General features: G+C 43.7%; 1 protein-coding gene across 1 annotated transcript in view; it reads left to right on the top strand.

The window, feature by feature from the left end:
* The first annotated feature begins 7,134 nt into the window (after positions 1 to 7,134).
* The window catches only part of WNT3 (Wnt family member 3), a 52,898-nt gene continuing 33,224 nt past the window's right edge, over positions 7,135 to 26,808 (top strand). The window contains exon 1 of the mRNA XM_026076191.1: positions 7,135 to 7,215. Within this exon, the coding sequence (XP_025931976.1) occupies positions 7,136 to 7,215 (80 nt within the window). The 5' untranslated portion in view covers position 7,135. The remainder of the gene's footprint in view (positions 7,216 to 26,808) is intronic.

Below are 26,808 nucleotides of genomic sequence, written 5' to 3'. Positions count from 1 at the left end.
TCATCAGCCATTTACACTTGCTCACACACACCTATGTGTAGACCACATACACACACATTGGCAATCAATGCCCTACATGTGCTCAACCATCCTAATTACGCCTCTTCTGAATCCCAAGCTATTGCTTCAAATTGATGAAAAATCACAATAATGTGCAAGAGATCCCTAGGGAACTTTTGCCCTGGAGGTTAGCCTGCCTGACTGAGGTACTGCAGCAATGAAGGCTGAACAGGACCCTAAAAGTTCTCTGGAAATAATTTCCACAACAGCAGCTGATGGCTAATGGGACAGATGCCCTCCTCTGCCAGACTCTGATTTTCCGTTATCTCAGAAGAGAGTAGGGATGAGTACAATCAGTCCTTGGATAAAAGAATAGAAAGTGAATAGAGAAGACTATAAGGCTTCATCACATGTATTGCCTCTCTCTAAGCCCTTCACTGAAGCAATGTTCCTCCATGATACAGTGTGGGCCAACACTGTTTCAGGCAAAATTGTGCCAATCAAACATAGTATTTATGTCCCTGTATTTACTGAAGTTTGATATGGGTTTCAGTGCTAGCACTCTGTGCTCTGAGCTGTGACAATCATTAAAAAACGTGTGTCCTAGGGCTCCATTAGGTGATTCTTTTCTGCAGATCTCCATGGCAAGATAGAGGAAAGCATCTGAAAAACTAAACAGAGTATGACCTGTGCGAACAGAGTATGAACTGCTAAAGGAAGTTAAGGAGGTGACAGTCTGAAAGAAAGATGTTTTTATTCAAAGTCTGTAATTGTCTGTCTGTAAGTCTGTAATTTAATCAAAGTCTGCAGGACCCCCAACAGGTCTTGCTGTGCCTGAAACCTTATAGCAAGCTCCAGTTCAGTGGCACCCAGGCACTTGGAAACGGTGTCCTTAGAAGATCTCTGTCTTACTGGCAATGGTGGAGGAAGCAGCATTCCACATTTCCACCTCATGTATTTCCTGTGATCCCCTGGCCACAGAACAAAATATATGTGAATAAAAAAGAGGAGTAAAAATAAACAAGGTGGAGCACCATTTATCATTCACTCTGGCCTTCAAATACAAGAACTGGGATCCCAGTTCTCCTCATATGTTCAGTAACAGCAATGGCATCTATTTTTATTATAAAGTCTGTGATTCATAGCTGTACCTTGATGTTCTAGCTCAGGTCTGCACAACCAGAGGGTGAGACAGTTCTTTCCTGAAGGAACTAATACAATACACTTAGAAGTGACTACTTCCAAAATTTTACAAGCAGGAAATACAGACACAAATAAGGAACCTGACCTATCAGAATCACACAAGGAGTCATTGGCAAAGCCAAGAACACAACCCCAAGCTTCCTTTGTTTGTGTATGATAACACCTTTGTTTGTGTATGATAACAGGTACCATATCAGGTTTCTCCACCAATGTTTTGAAAATGCAACCTCTTGTTTCCAAACAAAAAAAGGAAGTCCAATTCCTTTGGCCGCAAGACCTTCTGGGACATGAAAAGCTTGGTACAAAAGAGCTTCTAGCATCTCTGGAAGACAGAAAATATCTTAAGCAAGCAGTGCAGGATTTCTATACTGTGGTCTTAGAAGAGTTTATAGAAAAATGAAGGGAGTGGGGGGAGGGTATTTGCAGAAGAATAAGTCATAAACTTTTTCCTAAAATGATAAAACCATTGATGAGTTTTGCTAAGCTAAGTGCTTTCCATCACCATCATCTCTACTGACACCAGGCCTCAGGCTAAACCCCGTCTTTCCCCTCCTTTATACATGGAACATGCTTCATTCCAAAAAAAGGAATCATGCTTCAACCTTTAGCATCTTCAGCCAGTGAAACTTTTCAGAGAAATATCAAGCAGAAACATCATCATGGTGCTCATCTGATCAAGTAAAGACCCATCTTCCAATCCCAGTGGATAGGACTCCCCCACAGCTACCTCTCCTTCAGGCACCTAAAAGCTTTACACATCACCTGTACGCAGGGTTCCATTGAACATAACGGACTGGCAAACATGAGAAGTCAGCTTTCCTGCAATCCAGCATAGGACATGAACTTACTTGTAGATCTCAATAAAATTTTTCTGGAGAAAACATGGATTCAAGGCACCTAACAGGAGGGAAGAGTATGCTAAGTGGGTCCATGCAGTGCAAATGTGTCAGAGCATACCCCAAGATCATTGGTGATGGAGCAAGTTGAGAAGACACATGGAAATATACAAAGTTGTTCCAGTCCAAACAAGGTCAGAAGTGATGTAATACCCACTGAAACTCTTCTTTAAATCATACTGCTCAAGTGTTAATACAAGATGCTATGTTTCCAGGTAATGGCTGTGCTTTGGTGTGTCCAGATACCATGAACAGAGATAGGAAGGACCAGAAAACAGTAGAGGAGGAGAGTTTGTTAGGGACAGAGGGAACAAAAGTATCTAGAAGAGAGGATACATGGCCAAGAAAACTGAAGGACAGCTAAATTTATAGAGAAATGTTAATGTTATTGGTCATAAGTTAGCAGCAAACCCAGCCCTCAGAAAGACACAGGTTTTGAGTAGTTTAGGTTGTGGAAGGCGCTCAGATTGCTCATTTTGTATTTGGGGGAAGATCGCTTCAGCTCTTTACATATTTTCCAATATGGATTTATTTTAGGATTAAAGGTGAGAGCCACCAAAGAACTAATTGCTATTTTACCTCCACTTTAGATACCAAGCCCAAAATTTCGGTCCACAAAACAACACACCCAGCTGCTTCTGAGATCTTGCACTTCCCAGAGGCCCATAGTATCGAGGGACCCACATTCTCAGTTTCTGTTTCTGGTCATGCCCATAAGTGCCCAAATGTGCAGTTCAACATCTAGCAACTGGCTAAGTTACTCTCCACCACTGAACCAAAGTTGATCTGCAAATCAAGCACCCTAATGCCATTGCTTAGTGCTACAGAGTGGATCATTGTTCTTGTACAATCTCTGCCTTCCCCAACACATCAGGTCAGGCATCTGAACCCTCTCTGGCAGCAGCAACCCCAGGTCATTCATCTCTTGCCTTTTGCTGTGTGGTTTGAGTCAGGCTCTTTGTGTCACACTGATGATGGTGTAATTTCACCAAGGCCAGCAGAAGTGCACCAGGAACAGTTTTAGTTCCTGGTGCCTCACACTCCTCAACTGCTTGGTTTACTGAAATGCATAGTGAGACCAAATCCAGGCAGACTCCACGGTCCTATCAACTTCCCTGGGCACTCGGCTTCTTTCTGCCAGTCGATTCCCATGGAAGAAACAGAACCTAAAAGAAGGAAAAGTGACAAAAGTTAGAGCACTGTCCTGCATTATGCCATGGAGAAAGAGAATTGTCTTTAATGGGATCACAGTGATCCTTTGCTGGACTGTTGTTAGAATGAATCAAAGGATCTCCTCCAAATGCCTAAACATCTCCAGTGGGTGAGCTTGCAGTGGGTTGTACTACATTGCTAGCACAATACAGAAAGACTTCTATACTGACATTGTAAAGGCAACAAGACTTTTACTGAGCAGTCCTGAAGTTCTGAAGCCAGACCTCTGGCTTCCTCACATTGTTCATCGCTGGGCTTAATCAAACTGGGCTATGAGAGTCAATATTGCCAAATTATACAGACCAATGTGATTCAAAAGACCCCCAGTAAATAAAACTCTCCGTCATTAGCATGAGGATGTATCTATAGGTGAAATTTTGAAATTGCACTCTTTTTGTTTACTATCATTTCCTCTTAGAAAGTAAATTTAAAAGTAGGATTTGCAGAGGGACACATAAATATTTGTTCAGGTTAGCATGAAATTTCCCCAGGGTGATTTTAGCATTTAAGGATCAGATTTTCATTTCACAGCAGAGAAAATTGAAAGTAAGTCTGTTGGTTTCATGGCTGACATCATCTTCAGCCCAATGATACATGTCATGATCCCTGTCGAGAAATGCCTGACGTTTTGCAGCTTCATGGATCTAGGCTCATACAACTGAAATCAATGGACAGTTTTCTACTCATTTCAGTGGGAGAAATTTGGAGCCAAGAGTCACTTTGAGCTGATTATTCTGTACCAGTCTATCATGTCACATGTGAACAGGGTTAGAGACCATAATGACCTTCTACTCACAGGACCTGCAGGATCTCCAAGCCAAAACAACTGTAGACACACTCAAAAGCACATAGTATCTTCCCAAAAAGTAGGACATCATGAAATCCTGTTGACTCTGGAACAAACAGTCTATGATGTTCAGAGCAGACAAAAAGAATACTGGATGGGAGAAGTTAAAAGGTGTGGGAGGACAAAGAACTCAATGTGAGATTTGATCAGATACCTGTCGGAGTCAATGGAGAGCTTTGCCTTGGCCTCAATGAGCTAGGGATCAAATCTTTACAAACATGCTGTGCTGTCTGTGGCCACATCAATGTGATGCTGGCAGTTACTGCAATGTGAGTGAGCACCTCAGCATCTCTGCTTCTTAGGTAATACAGCACTTCCTGAGGCAATACTGCTGCACACAACTTTTCCAAGTAAACAGCAAATAAGGTCTCCAGATTCGGGGTCTTAAGTCACTCTCACACACTTTGTTGTCTGCAGAAGCAGCACTTTCTGGCTTCTTATTGCCTTGATTTATAAATCCTAACCTAAAGAAATTGATAAAGAGCATTTTGCATTGTTTTCTGGTGTCTGATGGATGGGAATGTCCCAGCCACCAAGAACTGCCAGTGTACTGGATGGTGGAGAAATCATCTTTCTCTGTTGCCTGGCTGAGTGTTTCACACATGCTCCAACTCCAACTTGTCAAACAATTCAGATTCCAGAAGAAGCTTCCCCAAATCAGATTTCTGTGCTGTTTGGGATTTTTCATCTTTTTCTATGGAATGTCAGTCACCTGTAGGATCACCTGAGATATCTTACTTCAGTCTCTCCTTTTGCTGCCTATTTAACATTTTGACATTTCAATGACTAAAACACTTTCACCCAGTACTTTTACCCCTTATTCTCTTTGTAGGCCTCCTAAACATTCACCAGTAGAGGTACAAACCTGTATAGCAATTTAAGGTCTGGTTTTGTTCATAACAATTATGGACTCTCTAGCTGTACTCCATGGCTATGTCAGTTCTACTAAGTTAAAACTGCTTGTGACCTTTCTCTGGTACTGGAACCAGACAGAGACAGATAACAGCCTTCATCCATCCTACTAAACTCAGCCTGCAAAAGATGGGGTCACATCTTAAGGGTCCATTAGAAATAGTTCTTATTCCATGCTAATCCCAAAATTGTGACTAAAGATTGCTGAGAACAGTGCTAGTTGGCCAGGTCGGGACCATGCCAGGGTCTATGCTTCAGATCTAACAACCTGGACCATAAAGTTTCAGATCTGGGGAACATTCCCTGTTTAATTTGGTGGAACAGGTTAAATCCATGGGTCTCCATGCCCATTTGAAAACCATTGCTTAATTAAAGCCAAATGATTGCATTCAGTCAAACACAGCTAGGTGTCATGTAAGAGATTTTCCAGGACAGACTACACCTAATATTCCCTTTGGAATTTGAAATCTTACAAGAGGAACAAGCCGTGTTTAACATGATGGCTGGTAAGCCCATTGACCTAAGCCTGGAGAAGCAGCAGATTCAGGGATTGGTGAAGAGGCAATGTGCAGAACAGGGAGGTGGTGGTTGTCCTCTCTTGGACACATGATGGCCAAGAACCTGCTTACCTGCTTACCTGCTTAACCTGCAGTAAAATCTTTAAGAACTAGGAATCAAGAAAGAGAGAAAGATGAGACAGGTGCATCCCAGTAATTAATTACCAACAAGGAATTCATTTGCACCCAGAGCCTTAGTATCAGGAGAAGGTCTGTAACCTGAAGCCATCAGATGCATTGGGCTGCTCAAGATAGGACCTTGGTCCTCTGTTACAGCCATTGCTCTCCACTACATTAGTTTGGTGAGTACTCCTAAGGAGCCTAATCTCCAGATGGTTATAAACTGGGCAGCTTCACTGAAGACAGTGGAGCTGCGATGGCTCAGGATGCTTTGTGAGCAAAAGTACCTTTTTTGACTTCTCCGTTGTTTCTGTTGAGTCACCCCCTAGCCCTGCTGCTCAGACACAATAGCTCCTGTAAATACAGCTTCTCTATGCAATAACAAAGACAGTCAAGGAAAATCTTTGCTGGGTCTATTTGCAACATGCAACCTGTATAGAGAACTGATACTGCTTGTGATGATCTCTTCTTATTGCACGTGTGGTTTTTTTATTAATATTTTCATTTTTCTGCATCCAGCAATGCACTTCATAAGAAATTAATTAATGGAACATCTTCACATTTTTCCCCTCCACTCTAACCATGACATGGCATTTTTTTTCTCAGGCTACCATTGCTTCCCCCCCTCCATCCATCCCACCCACAAGCTTTTAAAAGCCTCGGCAGTGCTGATTTCATTTAAAGTTTATAACCAGTTTTTGCCCATGGGGCTCACTTCAACATATTGATACACTTTCAGAGGGTTATTCTGGCTCTTTGGTGCTCCCTCCAGTTCTGCCTCCCTCCTGCAAGGGTTAATGTTCACCTCCCTCTCCATCTAAAGAATAAGTTGTCTATCTCACCCCCACCGTGAGATTAAGCGCAATCACCATCAGCCTTCATCCTTACCTTGCAATGTCTTGGCATGCCAAGCCAGAAGCAGAGTCTGTGCATCCTGGGTTTCTAAGTGAACTTAGGGAAAAAAAAAAAAAAAAAAGCAAAACTCCACCAAAAATCTCACTACCCCAGTAAGGTCTCTTGCAAAGAGGGTTTGACTGTGGAAGCAAGGGCTAGGAACAAAGTTGTGGGGTAGAGGGGGAGGAGAGCATGATTGACAGCCCTGAGCTGAGACTCATCCCTTACCTTGGGCCATGCGGTCTGATTGGCTGCCTGCTGACATCCCCAAGCCCTGCACTTTTTAATAGACGCTTTTGGATGATCTACAGGGAAAAGGCTTGGAGAGGTGTGTTTCTGACAAGCCAGAAAGTCATCCGCACTTCAAGGGACTTTGTTTAACTCTTTTTTTTTCTTTTTTTTTTTTTCTGGGAAGGGGGACGTTCTTCATTTTCACACTTAATGTTTTTCTGAAAAACTTCGCTGAGATTTTCCCCTTCCACCAGCCTGGACTAATGGATTACCACCTGCTTGGATTAATTTTATCTTTTCTCTTCAATGGCACAAAGGTCTTAGCCGGCTACCCAATTTGGTGGTAAGATTTCTCCCCCCCTCTTCCCTCTTTCTATGATTGATTATGGAATTAATTAATTATTAGCAATGGGATTTGTGTGTACGCGTGTTCCTTCCTTTTCATCCTTAGCCCTGCTGAGCTCGCCACGATTGCATGTTTGATTCTAAGCATAATTTCTTCAGATTTGCCTGGTAATTAATGAAAAGTTTGGGGTTATTTTTAAAGGACACTGTCTAGGTTTCTCTTTGCACAAATGGAGTCTTCCCCACACTCTTAATTTCTCCATTTTTGTCACTGTAGGCATGGTCATTTGTTTTAGATGTAAAATGATGCGTTTTTATTTTCTTGTGCAATAGAAATTTTGTCTGTTGCATGGCTTTTTAGCAGGTATTTTTCTTCCTTTTCTATTAAAATGTGATCAATCCTTTTTTAAAATTTTTAATTCTATTTTCTTTTTGCTGATGCAGTTTTTGGACTTCTTTCTCTTCTTTTGTTGTATTCTGTCATGTGAATTTAGTCCAGCAAATAAGCTGAGAACACAAATGGCACCTGAGAAAATATTCATTAGTAAAATTCCTCAAAGATGGGTTTTGTTCTTTATAATTATGGAAATGTCACTTATATTCTTGCAGCAACAATAAAAATAACAGAAAAAAAGAACTGGTTATATTTTATAATGTGACTGATAAGTAACCTGAGTTATTCCTCATTTTAAAAACAAATATATTAACAGAATGCAATAGGAAGCACTTTAAAACAAAAAATTCAGAATAAAACATTTGAGGTCATTTAAACACAACAGACAGTGAGTTGCATAACAGAATATTTCAGTTAATTTCTCTGTTTATAATGTAGGATTTCTCATTGGAATATATCTCGTTAAGTTTCTGTATGTTCCAGGTAGGGGCTTTAAGCCTAATGATCTGTAGGGCAAAGAGGGAGATGTTGGAATTAGTGCTACCGAGATTCTTGGATGATTTTTGCCTTTCCAGAAAAGTCTTTTTTTATTACTGAATTAGATCCTTTCAGTGCCAACATGGAGATGGCAAGAAGTAGGTGGGAGTGAACTTGGAAATGGACTGCCATATCTGGGAATATTTAGAATGAGAATGGAAAGCCGAATTTTTTAATAATCTGCTTATTGCCGTGGACTTTAAGAAAGAATATATGCAGCCGCAGTAGTGAAAGACTAAGAACACAATGAGAAGTCCACGCTCAGGAATTGTTTAAAAGCTACGCAGGTTCATGAAATGGCTAAATCACAGCATGTTTTCTCAAAGAATTAAATGATTTCCTCACCCTGACCATGGCTGCTTAACTTCAGGGCCTGAGCCCGAGGCAGGGGAGACTACCAAAATATAGATCACATCACTTTGATTCATTATGCCCTTTTCCCATTAATCTGGGGAGCAGCGTGTCTAAGTGGGGGTGTACAGTGGGTGGTAGCACAGGTCAAAATTGCACGGCTGGATCTAAAGGGAACAACCTGCCACTGGAAACTGCACGGGGCAATGGTACATTGCCGTGACATCAGCTCTCCCGGGGTCTCGCTGATTCCTGACCTGCCTCAGGCTCTGATATAAATCAGGATTTAACACCTGAATCAGGAGGGATTTGACTTTCAGAGCGAGGAACCCAAATCTCCTTGAAGAAAAGGTCTGTTTTTCCCTCTCAAGAGAATATGTCCCCATTAGCAAAATGCCTCTCCCTGTTTTCAGGAGAAGACACCACAGACAGGTGTCTGCGCCATGTCTTTGCCTTCCCCAAAATTTGTACCAGTTTGTTCCAAAAAGAACAATACAGAGGAGATGCAAGACTGCTGGTCATGGACTGAAATACCAGGGACATGGAAGGCAGCGTATGGGAAGAGAGTGAGTCAAACAAGCTATCCACAGAATTTCATTCCCTAAATCTGTGTCTTGCACATTTTAGGAGAATCAGGCAATATACAAGGTGATTGATAGAGAGTCTCTACTGCACTAAAACGGTGTAATGAGATACCCCAGATAGGGATGGGGGCAAGGGACAGGCTATCAAAAACGGCAAAGGTTTTAGAGGCTTCTTCAAGGCTGAGAGAACAGAAGGACAGAAATATCTGGAGCCGGGGCTCCCTGACTGCTCAGACAGAGACAATGCTTCCCACAGCACGCAAAACTAAATGTCTCCTTCAGTCCCACTGAAGGTTTTAAATATCTGTTCTGTGGAGCTGAATTCTCATGATCTGTCCCTTCCAGTTTACTGAGACATATATTCTTAAAAAAAGATCCTTTTCAGGTTGTCTTCCTGATCACCAGTGGTCTTTAGGCACAGAGCAGACTTTGGGGCATGAGTCCCCCTCGCAGGACTGCGCATGCCCAGAGGCAGAGGGAGGGGAGCAGAGCTTGTGAGCAGCCTCCACCAGGTCCCCTGTGCAGGGCTCCCGCACCTCACCAGGCCGGGCTGGACAGGGAGATCGTTAGCATTTCTTTATCCTCTGCTAAATTCATCTCTGCTGAATACGAGACCTTTGGGAATACTGTTCATTTTGCAGGACACCAAGACTGCTGACAGATAATCTCCAATCATGCTAGTGCAACCTCTCTGGGTATTTCTCTACTGTATAGGGAATATTTTTGCAGCTAAATCAAAACAGATTATTTCTGCTTCTGGTTATAAGAGGTTCAGCCCCACTGATGGCTCTGGGTATAAATGGGAAAAAACGTTTCTGTAGCTTCTGTAGTGGGGAGGAAGTGTCTGGACATGCACAAAGGAAAGAAGTGCAATGAAAACAGGGTCTCTGCACCTAGTACAGGGGCTTAGGGATGGCTGGAACAGTCCCACTGCTCCACGGGGTAGTCAAACAACGCCAGCGAGCAGTACATCAATGACAGTGTGGTGGGAAAAAGACGAAACTGCTGAGGGTTTGTACCAAATTTTCTTTTTACTGAGTGGAAAAGGAAAGGTGCTGCCCATCTGCTTACAGTGTCTAGAGAGCTCATCATTCAATAGCAACCCTTCAGCTCCTGGGCCGTTACGTTGGAGGGTGGGTCCTGCCCCTGGTCTCCGTGGCAAAATGTTACGTGCAAGGCAGTGAGGCTCAAGCCATCAGCTCTTGGCACAGAGAGTGTGTGGGAGCACTTTGAAAAAATAGCATGGAAAGGGAATGATTTTGTTGTGCAAACACAGATCTTCAGTGTTCAGGCCTGCTGGTGGCAACAGGGCAGTGGGATGGTGGAGCAGGTTGCCTGTAAAGCCAACAGGGACAGGGCCTGGGGGTTGCAGTCCAGATTGTTTAATTGCTAGCAACTCCCCAACATGGTCCTGTCCCCAACAAACCAGCATTTTCCCAGGCAATGCATGAGCAAGGTCCAGGGATAACGCAGACTGTAGATGTAACCTTCATTGAGCAGGCCCTTGTATTTTGCAATAGGGCCAAGTCTTCTTCACGTGCCCTCCCCCCCATAATAGCAGTGAAAAGGGACAAATGTGGCACAGATGTGAAAAGGTCGTCTAAACACTGCCTATGAGACCACTGACGCTAGATGCTGAAGCCAGCAAAAGCTTCCTTGGATATGCTGTACAACATTTATGTTGTCTGGGTTACTGCTGAGCTGCTATAATGAAAGAAAGGCACAGAAGGAAGAGATGGAGACACATGGTGAGGCTAGGGAGACCCAGACCTGCTGCTCTTCCTGCCCCTTTAGGGGTGGCATGGGTGGAAGCAAAGTGGGCAGCAAGGCCATGGCTGGCATCCCAGCCTTGCAGCCAGTGGCCTTGGGTCAGGCCAACAACCCTCTTAGGTGCCTGCAGAAGGGACAGTGGAGACCATAGTCACACCTGCAGTCAGTTTTTTAATGCCAGGCCCAAATGCCCTCCTAACAGCAGGCATAACAGCACACAGCTCCGTCACGGGGGACAATACGAATCAAGGTATGAAAGACGGGGCAACGCTGAATACAGACAGACTGATGGACAGGCCCTGGAGCTTTCTGGTGCATTTGTTGTCCAGAGAGAATTTAGATGAAGGGGGAAATCCAGTCAATGCCAAGAGCTGTGCCAGTGCAATCTGACAGAGATATTGTGGCCCAGGAAACAACTAGAAACCTGCTCTCAGACTGGTAACAGATATGCAGGGGCTGAAGAAGACCATCAAGGAGACAGCTTCACCCACAAACTGAGGAGAAGTACCAAATGCTCTCCTCTTCCTTGCACATCGTTCATCTTTGAATGGGGCAAGGACTCTTGAAAACCCTAGCATATCACCAGACTGGGGAAGGGAACCAGACTTGGAGCCATCGGTGTACCCAGGGAGTCTGGAGTAAAGGGTTAGACCTAATTCAGCTTCACTCCTTCATGGCTCCTTGAGACACGGTACCAGCAGGTCACTGCACATAATTATGACTCTAGTATAATGCATCTTCCCATCCAGCATTTCTTGACCTCTAAGTAGATGATTTGGCAATTGGAAGAATGACTTTGTCCATTATATGTTATTAAATTTTATTTTTATCCCTCAGAAATGTTTTCAAGAGAGGCTGGAGGCTTTGGCAGCTCACTGAGGATCACATTGGCCTTGGGCCCCTGGGAAGAGGCAGATAGAAACTTAAAAACAAGTTTTCACTGGCCCCACAGTAGCTTCCTCATTCGGAAAAACCCATATGTGAAAACCATTTGCATGTAGATGCAGTATGGGGTGGCATGTAGTTTGTCTTCTTTAGCTTTCAGTGTTTCACCTTGCTGAAGTGAATGGGAGAGTTCATTCTTTTCACCATCCTTCTCTTTTTCTTTTTTTCTTTCACTCTCTGAAGGTTCAAAATGTTTATATCTTGTAGCCTGTGTTTTGTTGTGTGCATGTGGCCCTTAAAGCTTTATTTAAAAGAAATATGTAAAATTGCAGTGCAGTATCAGACTACAGGAGTAGATTTCCTGATGCAAATCCAGCTGCTAGAGAATTACAAAGAAGAAAAATAACCCCAGGTATAATTTCCCTATGCCTTAAAATGCAGCCAGTTCTGGGGAAAAATGATTACTATAGTGCTGGAGCATGTAAGTGACAGAACTGACAGCACTTACCATGCGAGCCCGAAAGTGCTGCTCCGGCTTCCTATCTGGCRCTTGAAGCCAAAGCTCCTCCAACAGCAGCCTGTGCTGACACATGAAGCTCTCAACTGGTAGAGTTGATGCATAAAACCATGTTGCCTTATGCTGATGCTGCTGGAGCAGTGCTAACATCTGCCAATGGGAAGAGGCAAGCAGCTGGTGGGATAATGCCATAAACCACTGCCCCTAGATGTGTCAAAGCTTGTCTGCCAAGGCTGGAGGTGAAGCTGCCTGGGGACTGTACTTAGGCCAGAGGTAACAAAGAATGATGGTGGGGTGATGCTCCACTGCTCGTGAAAAGAGATGTAAACAACTAAATGTCCATAAGAGTTCCAGATCTTGGTTTTAAGGTCTTGTTTGGTGGTTTGAACAGCTAGACATGGTCTGTGGGACTCTATATCACCTTCCTGCAGAATCTGTTGGTCAGACAATACTGCATAGTAAAAGCTGTCCAGGATCAAGCTGAAATTCAGACTCATTTCTGCCCTGTTCAGCAAACATAGAGGGGYAGCTCCAAACATCACCAGAGGGCAGCTTCTGAGGATGAACCTCAAAATGCTCCAAGTCATGGCAGTGTTAATATGCCTAGGTAGCATGTCTTGCTGGTTCTCTTTCTCCCCTGTATGGCAGACTGCAGTGCAATAGCGTCCTGAGTTCAGTGTCAGCTTCAAAATGCTACTAGAACACAATAGTAAAGATATAAATAGTAAGAAATCCATGCATTTCCCTGACYGTCAGGAAGTGTCATTCCCTTGAAAACTAACCATTCTTGTCTCCTGGAGTGCCTCAGCCCCAAGCATCCGTTCTGTTCTGCAGGGCCRACACAAGTCCAGAGCCAAATGAACRTACAGAGAAATGCTGTGACTCACAGATAGATTCAAGAACATGTCTCTGCCCTTAAGCAGAGATCTCTGTTATTATTCTCATAACTATATTTAGAAGCAAATTTAAATGGTCGCACGCTTTTAAGAGGCAGTTTAATTGCAAACCAAATGTTTTTCATTTGAATCCTTCATTCAAAAGCAGCATTTAATAAAGTTAAGTACCCACCTAATGGCCCCATGAAAGAGCCCCGGAAATTCAGGGGGCACTTCTGCTCACCTGGTGCTCTTAACCCAGGGGTGACTGCAAGGTGCTGTGGACACTGGAGGCCACCAGCCTACAAATTCACATGCCAGCCATTTGGCATGCTGACTTGCTTTCACAGCTATATGTCAATGCTTACCTTGATGTGGTCAGGTAGCAACTTCACTTCCCACTGGCACAGTTGTGTGCATACAACCAGCTGAGTAACAGCTGTGCTGAAGAGGACCTGCACTGATTATGGGCATCAGGGTGAATATGAACCAGCAGCTGAGCTCATCACAAACTAAATGAACTGCATCCTGGGCTACGTTTGGAGGAGGAGTGTGGGCAACAGATTAAGAGAAGCTGTCATCCCTCTGCTTGGCTCTTGGAAGGCTTCACTTATAATACTGTGTCCTGAGCTGGCCTCCCAGTTCAAGAGGGATGTGGAGMAACTGGAGAGGGCCAATGGAGGCTACCAAGATGGTCAGAGCCTGGGGCACATTGTCTGCAAGGAGAGATGGCGGGAGCTGGGCTCATTTAGTCTAGCCAAGCAGAGGCTGAGGGGTGTCTAACAGCAGTCTGTGACTTCTTCAAGGGTAGTTAAAAATATGGGAGCCAATTTCTTCTAMRTGGTGCCAGATGATATAGCAAGGGGCAACAGCCACAAACTGGGGCTTGGGAGGTTCAGATTGGGCATGAGGAGACCATCCTTGCCCAAGAGGGTTGTGTGGCCCTGGGCCAGGTGCCCACTGAGGTGAGGAGGCTCCATCCTTGGGGGGTTGCAGGACTCAGCTGCACAAAGCCATCCTGGGCTGATGCTGGGAAGGGTCCTGTTTTGAGGAGGTCTAGAGTCTTCCAGGGATCCTTTTTAGTCAGCATTTCTGTGACTCTGTGATACACCCTTTGCCAACCAGCAGCAATGCTACAAAAGATGCAAACTGCCATACAGTTCTTGGATTACTCAGTCCCTAGTGCAAGTCTAACTGACAGTGGGACCTTCATTAGAACCCTGAACACAACTAAGCCAACTCCCATCCACATGACAGGCCAAGGCTTACGATGGCAGCATATGGCCCAACACACACATGCCAAGGAGAAACCTGATGGTTACTCATGTGACTCCTGAGGTACACTACACATCCTGTTCTGTGCCCAGATATATATCATTGCCACTGAAGCTAGGTCATGGCAGGTCTTCAGCTAACATTTTCCCACTGCATTTATCTTGCCTCTGTAAATCTCCAGCTGCTGCACTGCAGTCACAATGTTTTGCTGAGTGTGTGAGCCAATGGGAGATGCATGAATGTCTTTAGCCTTTCCTTCCTCCCTGCAGGCACAATACAGCTCTGGGCAGTCTGAGCCCTCAGAGGACATAACTCTAAGATCACTAAAACAGTTCTGACTTTTAACTTGCACTTTCACAATTTAGTTGACACTCTGAGATCACTTGATTTCCACTTACTGGGGAAGCCCAAGGAACACTGCTCACATACTCACCAGGGCTCGTAATTGGGAGGTAGAAGGTTATCTCCCACCTGAGACTGGTGCTAGGGTCTCAGTGATGCTCATCCAGATCCTTCCACTGCCAAGCCAAACAGTTTAACTTAAACCAGTGGCTGGATTTCATACCAAAAGGCAGGAGAATATCCAAGTAGCCAGTTTTAACTTCAATGGAAATCCTAAATATGAAATAATAATGAATGTAGAATTGCACATTGTAGATAGTGTGCAATGAAAATATGTCGATAGAATGCACAATACTGTCAGTCCTCCGGGTCATGTGTATAATGGAAAAATGTCTTCATTTGATGCATGCTCCAAATCAGTTTCTAAGGAACACTAGCAGGTGGCCCAGTCATCTAGGAATGTACTCATCTGTTGTTCAGCTACAGAAAGTGTTGGTGCATCTGCTAACAGAAATCTCAATGTGAACAAGAGTGCATTACCCCTGTTACACCTTTTTCAAGGCACATCCCTTTCTATCACGAATACAAAGCTGCCTTAAACAGTGTATGGTTAACATATRTAAATTGTGGTCAGTTGGGTTAGCAATGTTGCTTGTTCAGATATGTCTTGCTGCTAACACTCTGCTGCCATAGTAGTTCCTGCTTGCATGACTTGTGTTGGACTAGGCTAATATCTGTGGCAATTTGGCTCAACTTGAGCCTCTTGTGATGTCCTTCCTAAGCCTGCATGAAGCATCCTTGGCAAGCTTAGTAGGAGTCTAGCAGTTGTTAGTTGCTGTTTTCCTACTGAGCCTGGTGTTTGACTGGTTTTAATATGTGTCAGCATATCAAATACGCCAAATTTTGGAGTATTAAAATAGAATGAATTACAGGTTGAGAGTCCAGCCATGCAACGTTGTAGACACACCAGAAGTCCATGATGCAAGTCAAAACCTTTGCTTACGTTGTCCATCCAGGAAATACTTTTGATTTGTTGTTATCAGTTTTACAGCATTATGTAGCTCATACCAAAGGCTTTTCAAAGACAGACTTTGGGTGGATTTGATTTTTGTCCATATGGATAWGTCTCAGGAGATACAGTCAAACTTGGGACATACAAATCCATCAGGCTGGCATTCCTTCTGTATTTAAGCACACTCTTGCTCTCAGTTTCCTAAGGAAAATGGCTCTAAACAGACATTGTAATGGTAATCCTGCCCAGCCTGCCATAGCTTTAAAAGAGTTATTTTAAAATACTAATCTATGGCAAAAGAATTGCAATGGGATTTCTCTCCCTGAAATGTAGGATCCTACTCTAAGCAAATCATCTCTCTGTTGCTGATGGAAGAGGCTATCTCTCTGTAAAGCAGACCTCCAGAAAGTCTGTCTTAGGTCTGATCTCAGAAAGGAGTGAAATCACCTTCCTGAGATTCTGATCTCTCTCCCCTTGACTGAAGATGGAGCTACTCAGCCAGCACAGACTAGACACCTATTTTCAGCTGGCTGATGTTAGGATGAGACAAATCCAATGCTCACTGGCTCCTGCATAGGTTCATAATCTCATTCTTCCTTGGTTCCCAATACCACTCAGTGGATCTATCAGTGATTTTTCAGAAAGTTGTGTCAGGAACTGGCTTTATAATTTACATATCCTACATATAGTAATATCCTGTGTTCTTTAAATTACTCAAAGTTTAATTTTAGCCTTCTGGTGGCACATGCATTCTTATTTTTATCTGAGGCACATTTCATATCTACAAAYAGAGATGGTTTAATATTACACAGTTTTGGAGGCTGACTATAGAGATACTTGATGTAATGAAAAGCTTCGGATGTATAGGTATCAGGCTATWTTATTTAATGTTGTTTTCCTGGAAGTTTTCAGGATAAAGACCAAACCAGACTGCTATATGGTGAAAAACAGGAACTTATATGAATTGGAGAGATTCGAGAGTTCATGGAAGATGGATTTTTAAGGATATCCTTCAGCTTGCTAAATTGCATCTCAGTACCCTCCATGGGCACAGGTTGAGAAACACTACTGCTTAACACTCAGTGCCTTTTTAAATCTACCATTGCTTTATTATGTAGTGATTGTGCATGAATTTACAGCTCTTTCTATAATAATATGTAGGTATAGCTTGAGAGTTCCCACCTCTTCTAGTCCAGGACACTTTCTAGTCCCTGAGTTTCTTATTATTTACTCTGACTAGGAGTGTAGACAGCACCCTGAAAACAATTCCAGATTAACCCCAGAACAGAAGATATTTGGAAACCATTGGGTACAACAGTGGTCCTTTATAAATATATCTTGACTCCCTTGTCTAACAAGTCACCTTAGTTACAGGATGACTGTTTCCAGACCGTATAACCACCTTATTTAGTAGAGAGGTAGGCTAGGGCTGATGCACATTCACGTTAGCCCAGAAAACCTCCACTGTCACGTAAGAAAGAAATTGTGAGTTCTCCTTGGCTGAAAGAGCTTCTTGTACACCAGCTTGAGCAACAGAATATTTGCCCCTTCACAAAAATGCTAATCGTCAGGACTGTCAGTGTAGTTGCTTTTCCATCTCTGAAAAACATGTAAAAAGTATGCTTTGATAAGCAAATTTGCTAGGATAAAAGCCAAACTCCTTCTAATTTCTGTTTCCTGATTTGCTAATTTCTTTTTGTCACACCTCTCAGCCTATCTGGTATTAATTAATCTTAGAAATCTAATCAAGTCTAACTAGCACCCTTCTCAGTATGGGTACCTTTCCTTTTCAGGTGGGAAACATTTTCCCTGAGCCATTCTAGCATCATATTGGCTCAGACACCAGAGGTCCTCTTCTGTCATTTCAACAAAAAGATCCTCCACTTTTAGAACAGAAGGGGTTAGTATTAGCCAATAAACTCATAATTTTTTATTATGAACCCATTTCTGTCTCATAGCCACCCAGTTTTTCTGCAGTTACTTTCTATCGACTGTGAAGAATTATAGCTAAAAAATTTGCAGTGACCCTTGAAACCTGTCACACAGGGCTTTTCACAATTCCAGTGTAGTCCTAGCTGGCTACACTCAACTCCTTAGTCCTTACCCTTCTCCCCTCACTGGAGACATCTGCAGTGCAGATAGCACCCTCCTAGCTACTTGCCTTATTGACAATGGCACATTTGCACCACAGTTTCTCAGCCTACAGCCCAGATTTCAGCCAGTAGCACAAATATCCCATGCCTTGGCTCAGCAAGCTGCTCATCACTGACCATTGGTTTTCACCTGATTTCTTAGTATGTGCTTCCCATGATTGTGATGCTTTCAATATTTTGGTTGTTTCTTTGTTTTCTTTGTCGCAACAAATTTTTTAGCTGTCTCATAGAATTCTAACTCTGATTATTGCATTGTATGTGCTCCAGCCTCACTATCTTTGATAACAGCCAAACCATCTCTAATAAGTTTTAATCGAATGCATCTGATTTCAGTTTCTCAGGTCGTTTATGTAATAACTGAGTTACAGATACCACATGTCTTCACATTTCCTTTCAATTAGATGTGTTTTCCTGAAATACAGGTCTCCTAAAATTAAAATCTCCAGAAACAAAGATCTCCTTCATGGCTTTTGTAGGGTATGGCCTGCTGCCTCTAGTTAGTCACTTGAAAAAGCTGAAAGAACAAGAAAACATCTGGAGCTGATGTAAACCCTTACAAATGGGAAGTCTGACACAAATTAAGGCAACAGCTTTGCAGAATTGAGGATCATGCTTTTGGAAACTAAGCTCTACCAAAACCCCTCAGAGACTCTCAACCCGTGTCTGCTGAGGCCATGTCTGCAGGCTTCACTGTCTTGTCTTGAACAGTGGTCTCATACCTTGGGGGTAACCATTGTTCACCCTTTGATCAGATTAATGAGAGCTTGCACAAAGGTATTGCAAGGAGAAATGGGAACTGCTAGCCAGTAGGGAGAGAAACCAGTGATGCTGCTATAATCTACTTGCTAAATGGTCTAGTTATTGAAAATTGGCCTTTTATACCCAGAGGACATGGCTGAGCCCTCCCAGATGTTCAAAAATGATATTACTCCATTTAGCTCTGCTGTCTATACACACACTTTTACTTTTGTTTAGTCCTCTTTAGGTAGCCTAGCTCAAAGGAGTATGGTCCCTTTCCATAACAGTGATCAGTACAGCATCACTTGTCTTGCAGTCTACAGGTCTCGTGTGTTTGGCACAACCCTGCCTGAGTGTCTAAGCTCCTGTCTGATTGCATTCAGCCCAGCAGCCCTGTAATCCAGGAAGCCGAACTGTGAGACATGGTTTGATTCCAGCTAGTGACTCATGTCCATAGATTAGGTTTTGGTGGAGAAAACACTTGACTTCTATCTTGAGCCAAAAAGATCTCGACTGTTAGATGTGCATTGTTTTTGCTGTATGGGGAGAAACCATACAGGAACCGGGGAAACAGCTTTCTGATGTGGTTTTGAATATTGTGAATTCAAGGCTTGCTGTTAACCCATGAGAAATGAACAAGTGGATGTAAAAAAACTTCACCGAGTCCTGGAATGACTTTTCATTAGAAAACTTTTCTGTAGAAAACAATGCAGATGATGGTGAAATAATCTTTGTTTCAGGACTGTGTTTCTAGCATTTGTTCCTTGAACCACATCAGGGTCAGGTTGTCATTAATGAATTTTCAGTGTTAGGTCAGCAGCCCAGTTCTGCCTGGTATTACACATTATATCATCTAATAAAGGGTCTCCAGCCCACCACCCCGTTCCCCAGGATGCTTTGAATTCACTTAAGATCAGTATAGCCAATACTGACTATAAAAAAAATCATGTCAGACTACTAAATGATTAAAAAGAAGAAATACTAAAGCCAAATTTCTTGGCAATAAGCAGACTTCCAAGAAGAGGTCTTTAAGAACAGATGTTTTTTTCCTAATGGATTTTTCTCTATTCCTGGTTAAAACTATAAGAGGAAAGGGTATCTCCCATAACTCCCTATCAGATTAATAGTGTGTTAAAAAATATGGAAAAGGTCATTTTATACATTGGAAAGAGAGCAGTAGAGTTTTGCAGGGACACACACTGTCCAACACATTGAAAATGGCAGGAAAGGGTGAACAGTGGTGAGATGACTTTGCGAAGGTAACACATTATTCAGGATGGTCCAGCATAAAGGTGACCACAGATGACAGGATTTCCAGGTACTGAATAGATGGTAGCAAGGGTAGATTAATTTATTGTCAATATCTGCCAAGTAAAGCACATTGGGAAAAGGATCCCTAATCTGTGTAACAATGATATAGGTTAATTTTTCTGCATCCAGGAAATGGATTTTGGCATTATTATGGACAGTTCTCTTCAGTTAGTCATTCAGTGTTTAGTAATCAGTGCATAGATTTGTATAGCACTTACAAGCTTTGCACCTTGCTGCTTGCTCTCTTGCCCAGATTTTTGTGAATATGTTGGCTGGCAAGTGATAGAACAAATCTGTTAGATGTTGCTGGATTTAGTCTCAAAAAGGAAAATGTCAGCACAGCATTGTGTAAGTTCAAGGATCATTTACGTCCTGAGCTCTAGTCACAGTTTGGTCATTGCCTTTTCCAAAAATCGTATATGAAAAGGAAAAAGCAAGGAGACAAGCAAACAAGGAGACCAGAATTAAATGGTGTTAAATGGTTGCACATGAGGAGAGATTACTTAGCTTAGATTTGTAGTTTGGAGAAAGACAATTACAGGTGAATACAATATAGACCTTGTAGATCATGAATGATGACAAGAATGTGCTTAGGAAAATAAGTTTAGTTCCCAGGATATAAGAACCGAAGGTTACCAATGATTATTGGTAGGGTTTAAAGCAATCAGGGAGAAGTGCATAATTAGATCATGGATCTTGTTCCCAGGAAGTGCTGCAGAGGCCATGTATATGAATGGGGTAAGAAAAGGCTTAGAGAAAATTACTGATGATCACTCCACCAGTGGCCCTTGAGAATGATAGTCCAGAGCTAAGCTTCAGCTCAGGAAATCCCATAACCCATCACTGCTGGAACCCACATATACTGGGCAAAGGCTTCTTTTACACTTGCTCTCTTTCTCATGGTGTTTGCCTACATACCTGAGTTTATCTGCCAAGGAGGCAGGATACAGGCTAGATGGACCTTTGGTGTAACCCTCTGTGTCAATTGGTTCAATATTTTCTGCAATATTCAAGGGTGTGTTGTGTCTCACATCTTTCTAGAGCCCAGCGCACCTCTCTCTGAAGGCTGCTGTCTTCTCCCTGGAAAGAGGAGCACTGAGGCAGAATTTTTCATCAGAAGAAACTGCCAGGATTAATTCTAGATCTAGTTTTTAGAAGATTCAGTTGGATCCTTCCGTGTTGCCTGATATGAAACACTTTAAGATACAGTTCATCCAGCTGAAACAAAACTAGGTGCCTCAGTCTCAGCTATATAGTACAGGACAGACAGAACCAAGCTCAGTGCAAGATCATGGCACTCCCTGTCTCTTTCAAGGCCAGGGCAAGTCCGTCTTGGATTAACCTCAGTCAGCTTATAAGAGCAGAATCAGTCCCATTATCTTAAATCCCTGTCTCAGGACATGATGAAGGACTCTCTGAAGAGGGGCAACCCAGGCATCTGGCTTAGATCAGATCCCAGACTGTGAGACAGCTGGGTGGACGCAGTAATCTCCATCCACAATGTGATGTTCCTATAGTATCTGAGCACTGGACAAATGCTTTTTGATGCCGAGGTTGGTGCTTCACAGAGGCTGATTTCCAGATGGCTGGTGCTAGCCATTTATGGAGGTTAGTCACCACCAAGGCACCTCCCAAATGGACGTACACAGAGAGGTCTTAGCAGACAGATCAGGGCTAGCTATCTCTCCTGCTGGCCCAGGTGGTAAGGTCTCTTTTCCTTCCCTTGATTTTTGTAATGCTCCATTTTGGACTGACTGTCCCATTTGCTTCCTCCTTCCATTAGGAAATGTGTCTCCATCAATTCCAGCCTGGGGGAGGGAGGCAGCAAAGGAAGGCAAATCAGTGTTGTGGGTTCTCTAGTTGCTGGGAACGCCTTGCAGGCAAGACTGGCAGCCAATGGGAGGGATGGGCAAGGCAGCATTGCACCAACAAATGCGGTGGCTAGAGTCATGCACGGTGCACATGCAAATCTACAGCCACCAGCCCTGCCAGGACCCACTGATCTGGAGTGAGTGAGTCTCCAAATGAATTTCAGCATCTCGCTCTTTGGAGGAAAGATTCTGCAGTGCTGAAAAATCTCACTCTGTTTATAGTGGTCTCAGCCTGGAAGCACCAATTTTACATATGCAAATTATATGCATTTATGTAAATTCCTGGATGAATAATATTATCACAGTCCCTGCAGAATAGATTCTCTCCCATGTCAAATCACTTGATTGTGTTTTCTAAACTGAGAGTGACATTGCTTTGACCAGGCATTGCTGAACATAACATTTATATCTGATACATGAAGCATAAAGGAACCCAGTTCCTGGACACGCACCCTTGACAGCAACTTTATTCAGCCTGCGTTCATTAGGAGGGGAAGCAGACTCCAGCTCCCAGGCCCTGCCCCCCTCTCTCATCCTTCCAGCATTTGCTGGCAAATAAGTCAGAGCCCAACCTTGTGTGATGCCAAGACAAAGGGGTGGAGGCAGGTGCCAAATCACTTTCAAGCCCATGACAGAGCCCTGAGTCACCCAAACTGGAGCAGCTCTCCCAAAATGGGCTCATCTTACAAAAGTGCTGTTGCTGCAGCAACACTAATCCACACCAGTAGGCAGAGAGATAATGTAAGGGATGTAACAGCAGATTCATTTGCTTAACGCCGTGCTCAGACAAATTATAGTAATCTAGGGGGATCTGCTTGCTCTGTTATGAAACCCTTTGTTGCAGAGACTCCTCAGGCAAAGGGCTTCAGACATTAGAGGGAGCCAGTCTCGGTGCAGGTGAAGGGCTCAGATCTGACTCCACTCCCCTGCTCCCTGGCTGACCAATCCCATACATTGAGCTGGATGAGGATTTCCCAAAGCCTCCTTTGCTGACCAGGCTAGGAGAGGGACTTCTCCACAAGGCCACTTGAGACCCTAATGTCTCAGCTGGACTAGGCATGATGGAGCCTGAGGAACACTCAGGCCCTCGCCCCAGATTCCTCCCTGGCTATTGTTGATGTCACCAGCAGGCTCCAAAGACGTCCTTGCTACAGCAGTGACTCCTCTCTGCACTGCCCTCCCCTCCTGCCTCCACGCTGGGGAGTACCTTGCTCCCACACTGCGGTGAGGGAATTGCTTCTAGGGCCAGGCAGGCAATGCTATCACCATCACCAAAGCCAGATAAGCAGGGTTATATGAAAAAACATTTGCAAATGTGAATGCTGGCTGATTAGATCAGTTGAGAAAATATCTCTGGAAGTTGCACAAGCTTTGGGTGCTGATTGTGTCTCTTGCCGCCTGCCTGCTCATCCCATGGTCAGGAGAACATGAAAGCTGAGTCTCCCACCAATGGGACTGGAAAAGACCTTTGCCAGGGCTCAGACTTACTCAGAAAGGGCCCGGCTCAGAAAGCAGAAGCAGGTGTGGGGAGAAAGCAATATTCACCCAACTGTAAGGAGGGGTTTTTCTTTCCCTCCTTTGTGATCCTTTTGAACCACAAAAACTGAGAGTGTCCAGCGATGTGTTAGTGTGGAGTCACCAGCGGTGATGGATGTAGGGGTCTGGATTATGCAGAAAGAGGCCTCAAGGGAAAAAGTAATATGGAGGCTGCAGAAAAGAGGGTTGACAGGAGCAGAGGACATTGGGCCAGGCTGTCCCTTCAAGGACATGGACAAGATAGCTTAGGATGAAGGACATCAAGGGCCTCAGGAGGGAACAGAAACAGAGCTGGGGAGACAGTGGGAGCTCTGTAGGAAGCCGTAGGGGACACTGATCAGGACATAAAGAGCTAGAGTCCATCATTGCTAATCACTGCGTGAAAGTCAGGAAGTAGGTAGAGAAACATTTAAATATTTGGAATAGGGCTCAAAGTCAGAGGAGGAGGGGAAAGGATTGATGGGAGCAGAAAAGTAGAGGTGAAAGTGATGTGAGGAGAGGAGGGGTAGTTAAAGAAAACAGTAGGAGGTATGAGGGATGCAATGAGTAAGAGACTAAAGGGAAGGAAGAAAGCCCAGGGTAGGAGGTTTATGGAGGAAGAAAGCTGTGACTGATCAAAAGGGAGTATGAACTGAAAACATGTGGGAGGAGAGGTTCTCCCAGTAGAAGAAGGCTTTTAGGGTTGGATTTTTCAGCCAGGTGATAACACCCAAATAGGAAACAATAGGCTTTCTAGGAGAGCTGTTTAAAAAAGCACAAGGCTAGGAAGTCTGAGTTAGTCCAACTTTGGTTCAGTCTTATGATGTTTAAAGACTCTTGTAACTTTGGGAGTTTGCCTTGAGAACTCCCATCTCAGTACTGCCAGTGCCAGGCTGGGGGAAAGGTGAGAAATGAGTATCTGCTCAGTAGAGATGGGAAGAAAGAAGGTAAGGAGAAAAACCTGCCTTAATAAACTTCTAGGTGAGGTTATGCTGGCTCTGGACAAACATAATATATGACAACTCCTGCTCCCAACTATCTAAGAAAGCTCATCCAGGCAAATGAGTAGGAGGGGCTGCAAGAATCATTGTCTTTGGAACATTCAAATGGTTTGGTACATTCCTGTTTCTCCCCAAGCTCCCAGCTGTGTCTCTCTATCTTGCCCTCACAAATTGATGAATCCCAGAAATGCACCAGTCAGTTCTGTCCCAACAGCCATACAATAATGCTTTTGGTGCCTTAGCAGTAAATCCATGGTGTATTGCTGCTGGACTACATATTTGGTCACAGAATCACAGAGTTACAGAATGGTTAAGATTGGAAGGGACCACTGGAGATCATCTAGTCAACCACCTGCTCAAAGCAGGGTCAATTAGAGAAGGCTGCTCAGAGCTGTGTCCAGGCGTGTTTTGAATATATATCTCCAAGGATAGAGACTCTGGGCAATCTGTTCCAATGTTCAACCACCCTCACAGGAAAAAGGTTTTTTTCTTATTTTAAAGTGGAATTTCCTGTATTTCAATTTGTGCCCATTGCTTCTTGTTCTTTCAGTGGATACTATTGAGAAGAGTCTGGCTCCATCCTCTTTACTCCCCCTGTGAGGTATTTATCCCCCAAGCTTCCTCTTCTGGAGGCTCACAGAATCACAAAATGGTTGAGGTTGGAAGGGACCTCTGGACATTATCCAGTCCAACCCCCCTGCTCAAGCAAGATCAGCTAGAGCAGGTTGCCCAGGATTGTGGCCAGGTGGCTTTTGAATATTTCCAAGTATATGGGCAACCTATCCCAGTGCTCTTCGTCCAGGCTGAACAATCCCAGGTCTCACAGTCTCTCCTCATATGTCAGATGCCCCAATCCCTTAATCATCTTAGTGGCCCCAAACCGTCTTTGCTCATTCATCAGCTGTACACATGTTCCACAGCTCCACTTTCAGGCCAGTGAGGAAATCATTCCATTACTCCTTATTTCTCTTACCTGTCTGGGATTGCAGGGCAAAGCTAAACCCTCACACCACTGGACTCCTCTTATTCCATCCATTCCACATCTCAGCCTCTGAATGTGCTCTCATCTTAACAGAAAAGTTCCCTGTTGCCCAGAAGCTCAAATGATACATCATTTACCTAAACAATTTACCTGCACATTTGCATGTGCAAAGACAGTGGTACAGTGTCATACAGCTCTCCAAAAGGGATCCAACTCATCCATGGGTGAGTCTGTTAACTGAGCATCCTTAGTCCTGTTATAATCCAACTTTCCATGAGCAACAAGAAATAAATAGAATGTCCATGAATAGAGAATGTCCATGACATTAAAGGCTTCTAAAACAGCTTTTCTGAATTGCTCTGTAAATAGGGGGCAAGGTTCTGGCTTTCACAGGGCATTGCTATGGGTAGGGTGCAGGTTACTCCAATAGCTTGTTTGAGAAACATCTCTGTGGCTTTTCTAACAACATGTTGGCTTTTCCTCATTACCTTTTAGATAGATAATGCACCCTTCATGGTATGTGCTTGCAGCCTTATCCAGCTCTGCCGGGAATCAAAAGTCGGTAAGATCCATCTGAGCCAGATGGGTAGACACAGCTTAAAGCCAAGTGTCTAGACTGAATGTCTAGACTGCAGTTCATCTCATCCAGAGGTAAACAGGTAAAACAGGTCAGCAGATCATGTTCTAAAAGTGTCTCATTTTCTCCATTCATTAAAAAGGGATCCTGAGTGATTAGCTTAGATGGAGATGTTCATGATGGGGACACCTAGAGGTTAGTTCCCTAAGCCAGCCATCTAATCAATGTAAACTGATCAGTGAGGCATCTCTGGAGGGTGAGTCATTACCCCAGTCTCAGATACTTTTTGTGGAGTGGGATGACTGACCTGCCATGGATGCCTGTTCTCCATTGATTGAAAGAGGAACCAGCACAACTAGCTGCAATCTTTAGAACTAACTTTAAGACATCTAAAATTTGGAAAGAAGCACAAACTTCATAGCCACACTCTAAGTGAGTGAGCATACCATAGCCCTTTGCAGTACTCATCGAATCATAGTATTATAGAATAATTTAGGTTGGAAGGACCATCTGTAGGTCTCACCTGGAGACCCTACTCAAAGCAGCCCCCGATCATCTTGGTGGCTTCTGCTAAAGTCACACCAATATGTCCATGTTTTGCTTATCCTAGGAAACCCCAGACTGGACACAGGACTCCAGATGTGGTCTCAGAAGCACTGAGTAGATGGGAAGAATCACATCCCTCCACCTCCCAGTTACTCTCTTGCTATTGCAGGCCCAGGATGCAGTTGGTCTTCTTCCCCGCAAGGACACACTGCTGACTCCTTTTCAACTTGTTGTCCACCAGCATCCCCCAGCCCTTTTGTTCAAAGTTGCTCTCTGGCCTGTCAGCCCCCAACCTGTCCTGTTGCATGGAGCCATACCACCCCAGGAGCAAGACTTTGTGTTTGCTTTTGCTGAA

Source organism: Apteryx rowi, unplaced genomic scaffold (genome assembly GCF_003343035.1).
Source record: "Apteryx rowi isolate R43461 unplaced genomic scaffold, aptRow1 scaffold_428, whole genome shotgun sequence".
Classification (NCBI taxonomy): domain Eukaryota; kingdom Metazoa; phylum Chordata; class Aves; order Apterygiformes; family Apterygidae; genus Apteryx; species Apteryx rowi.
The sequence above is the reverse complement of the archived record's forward strand: the minus strand, read 5'-3'. Positions and strand labels throughout refer to the sequence as shown.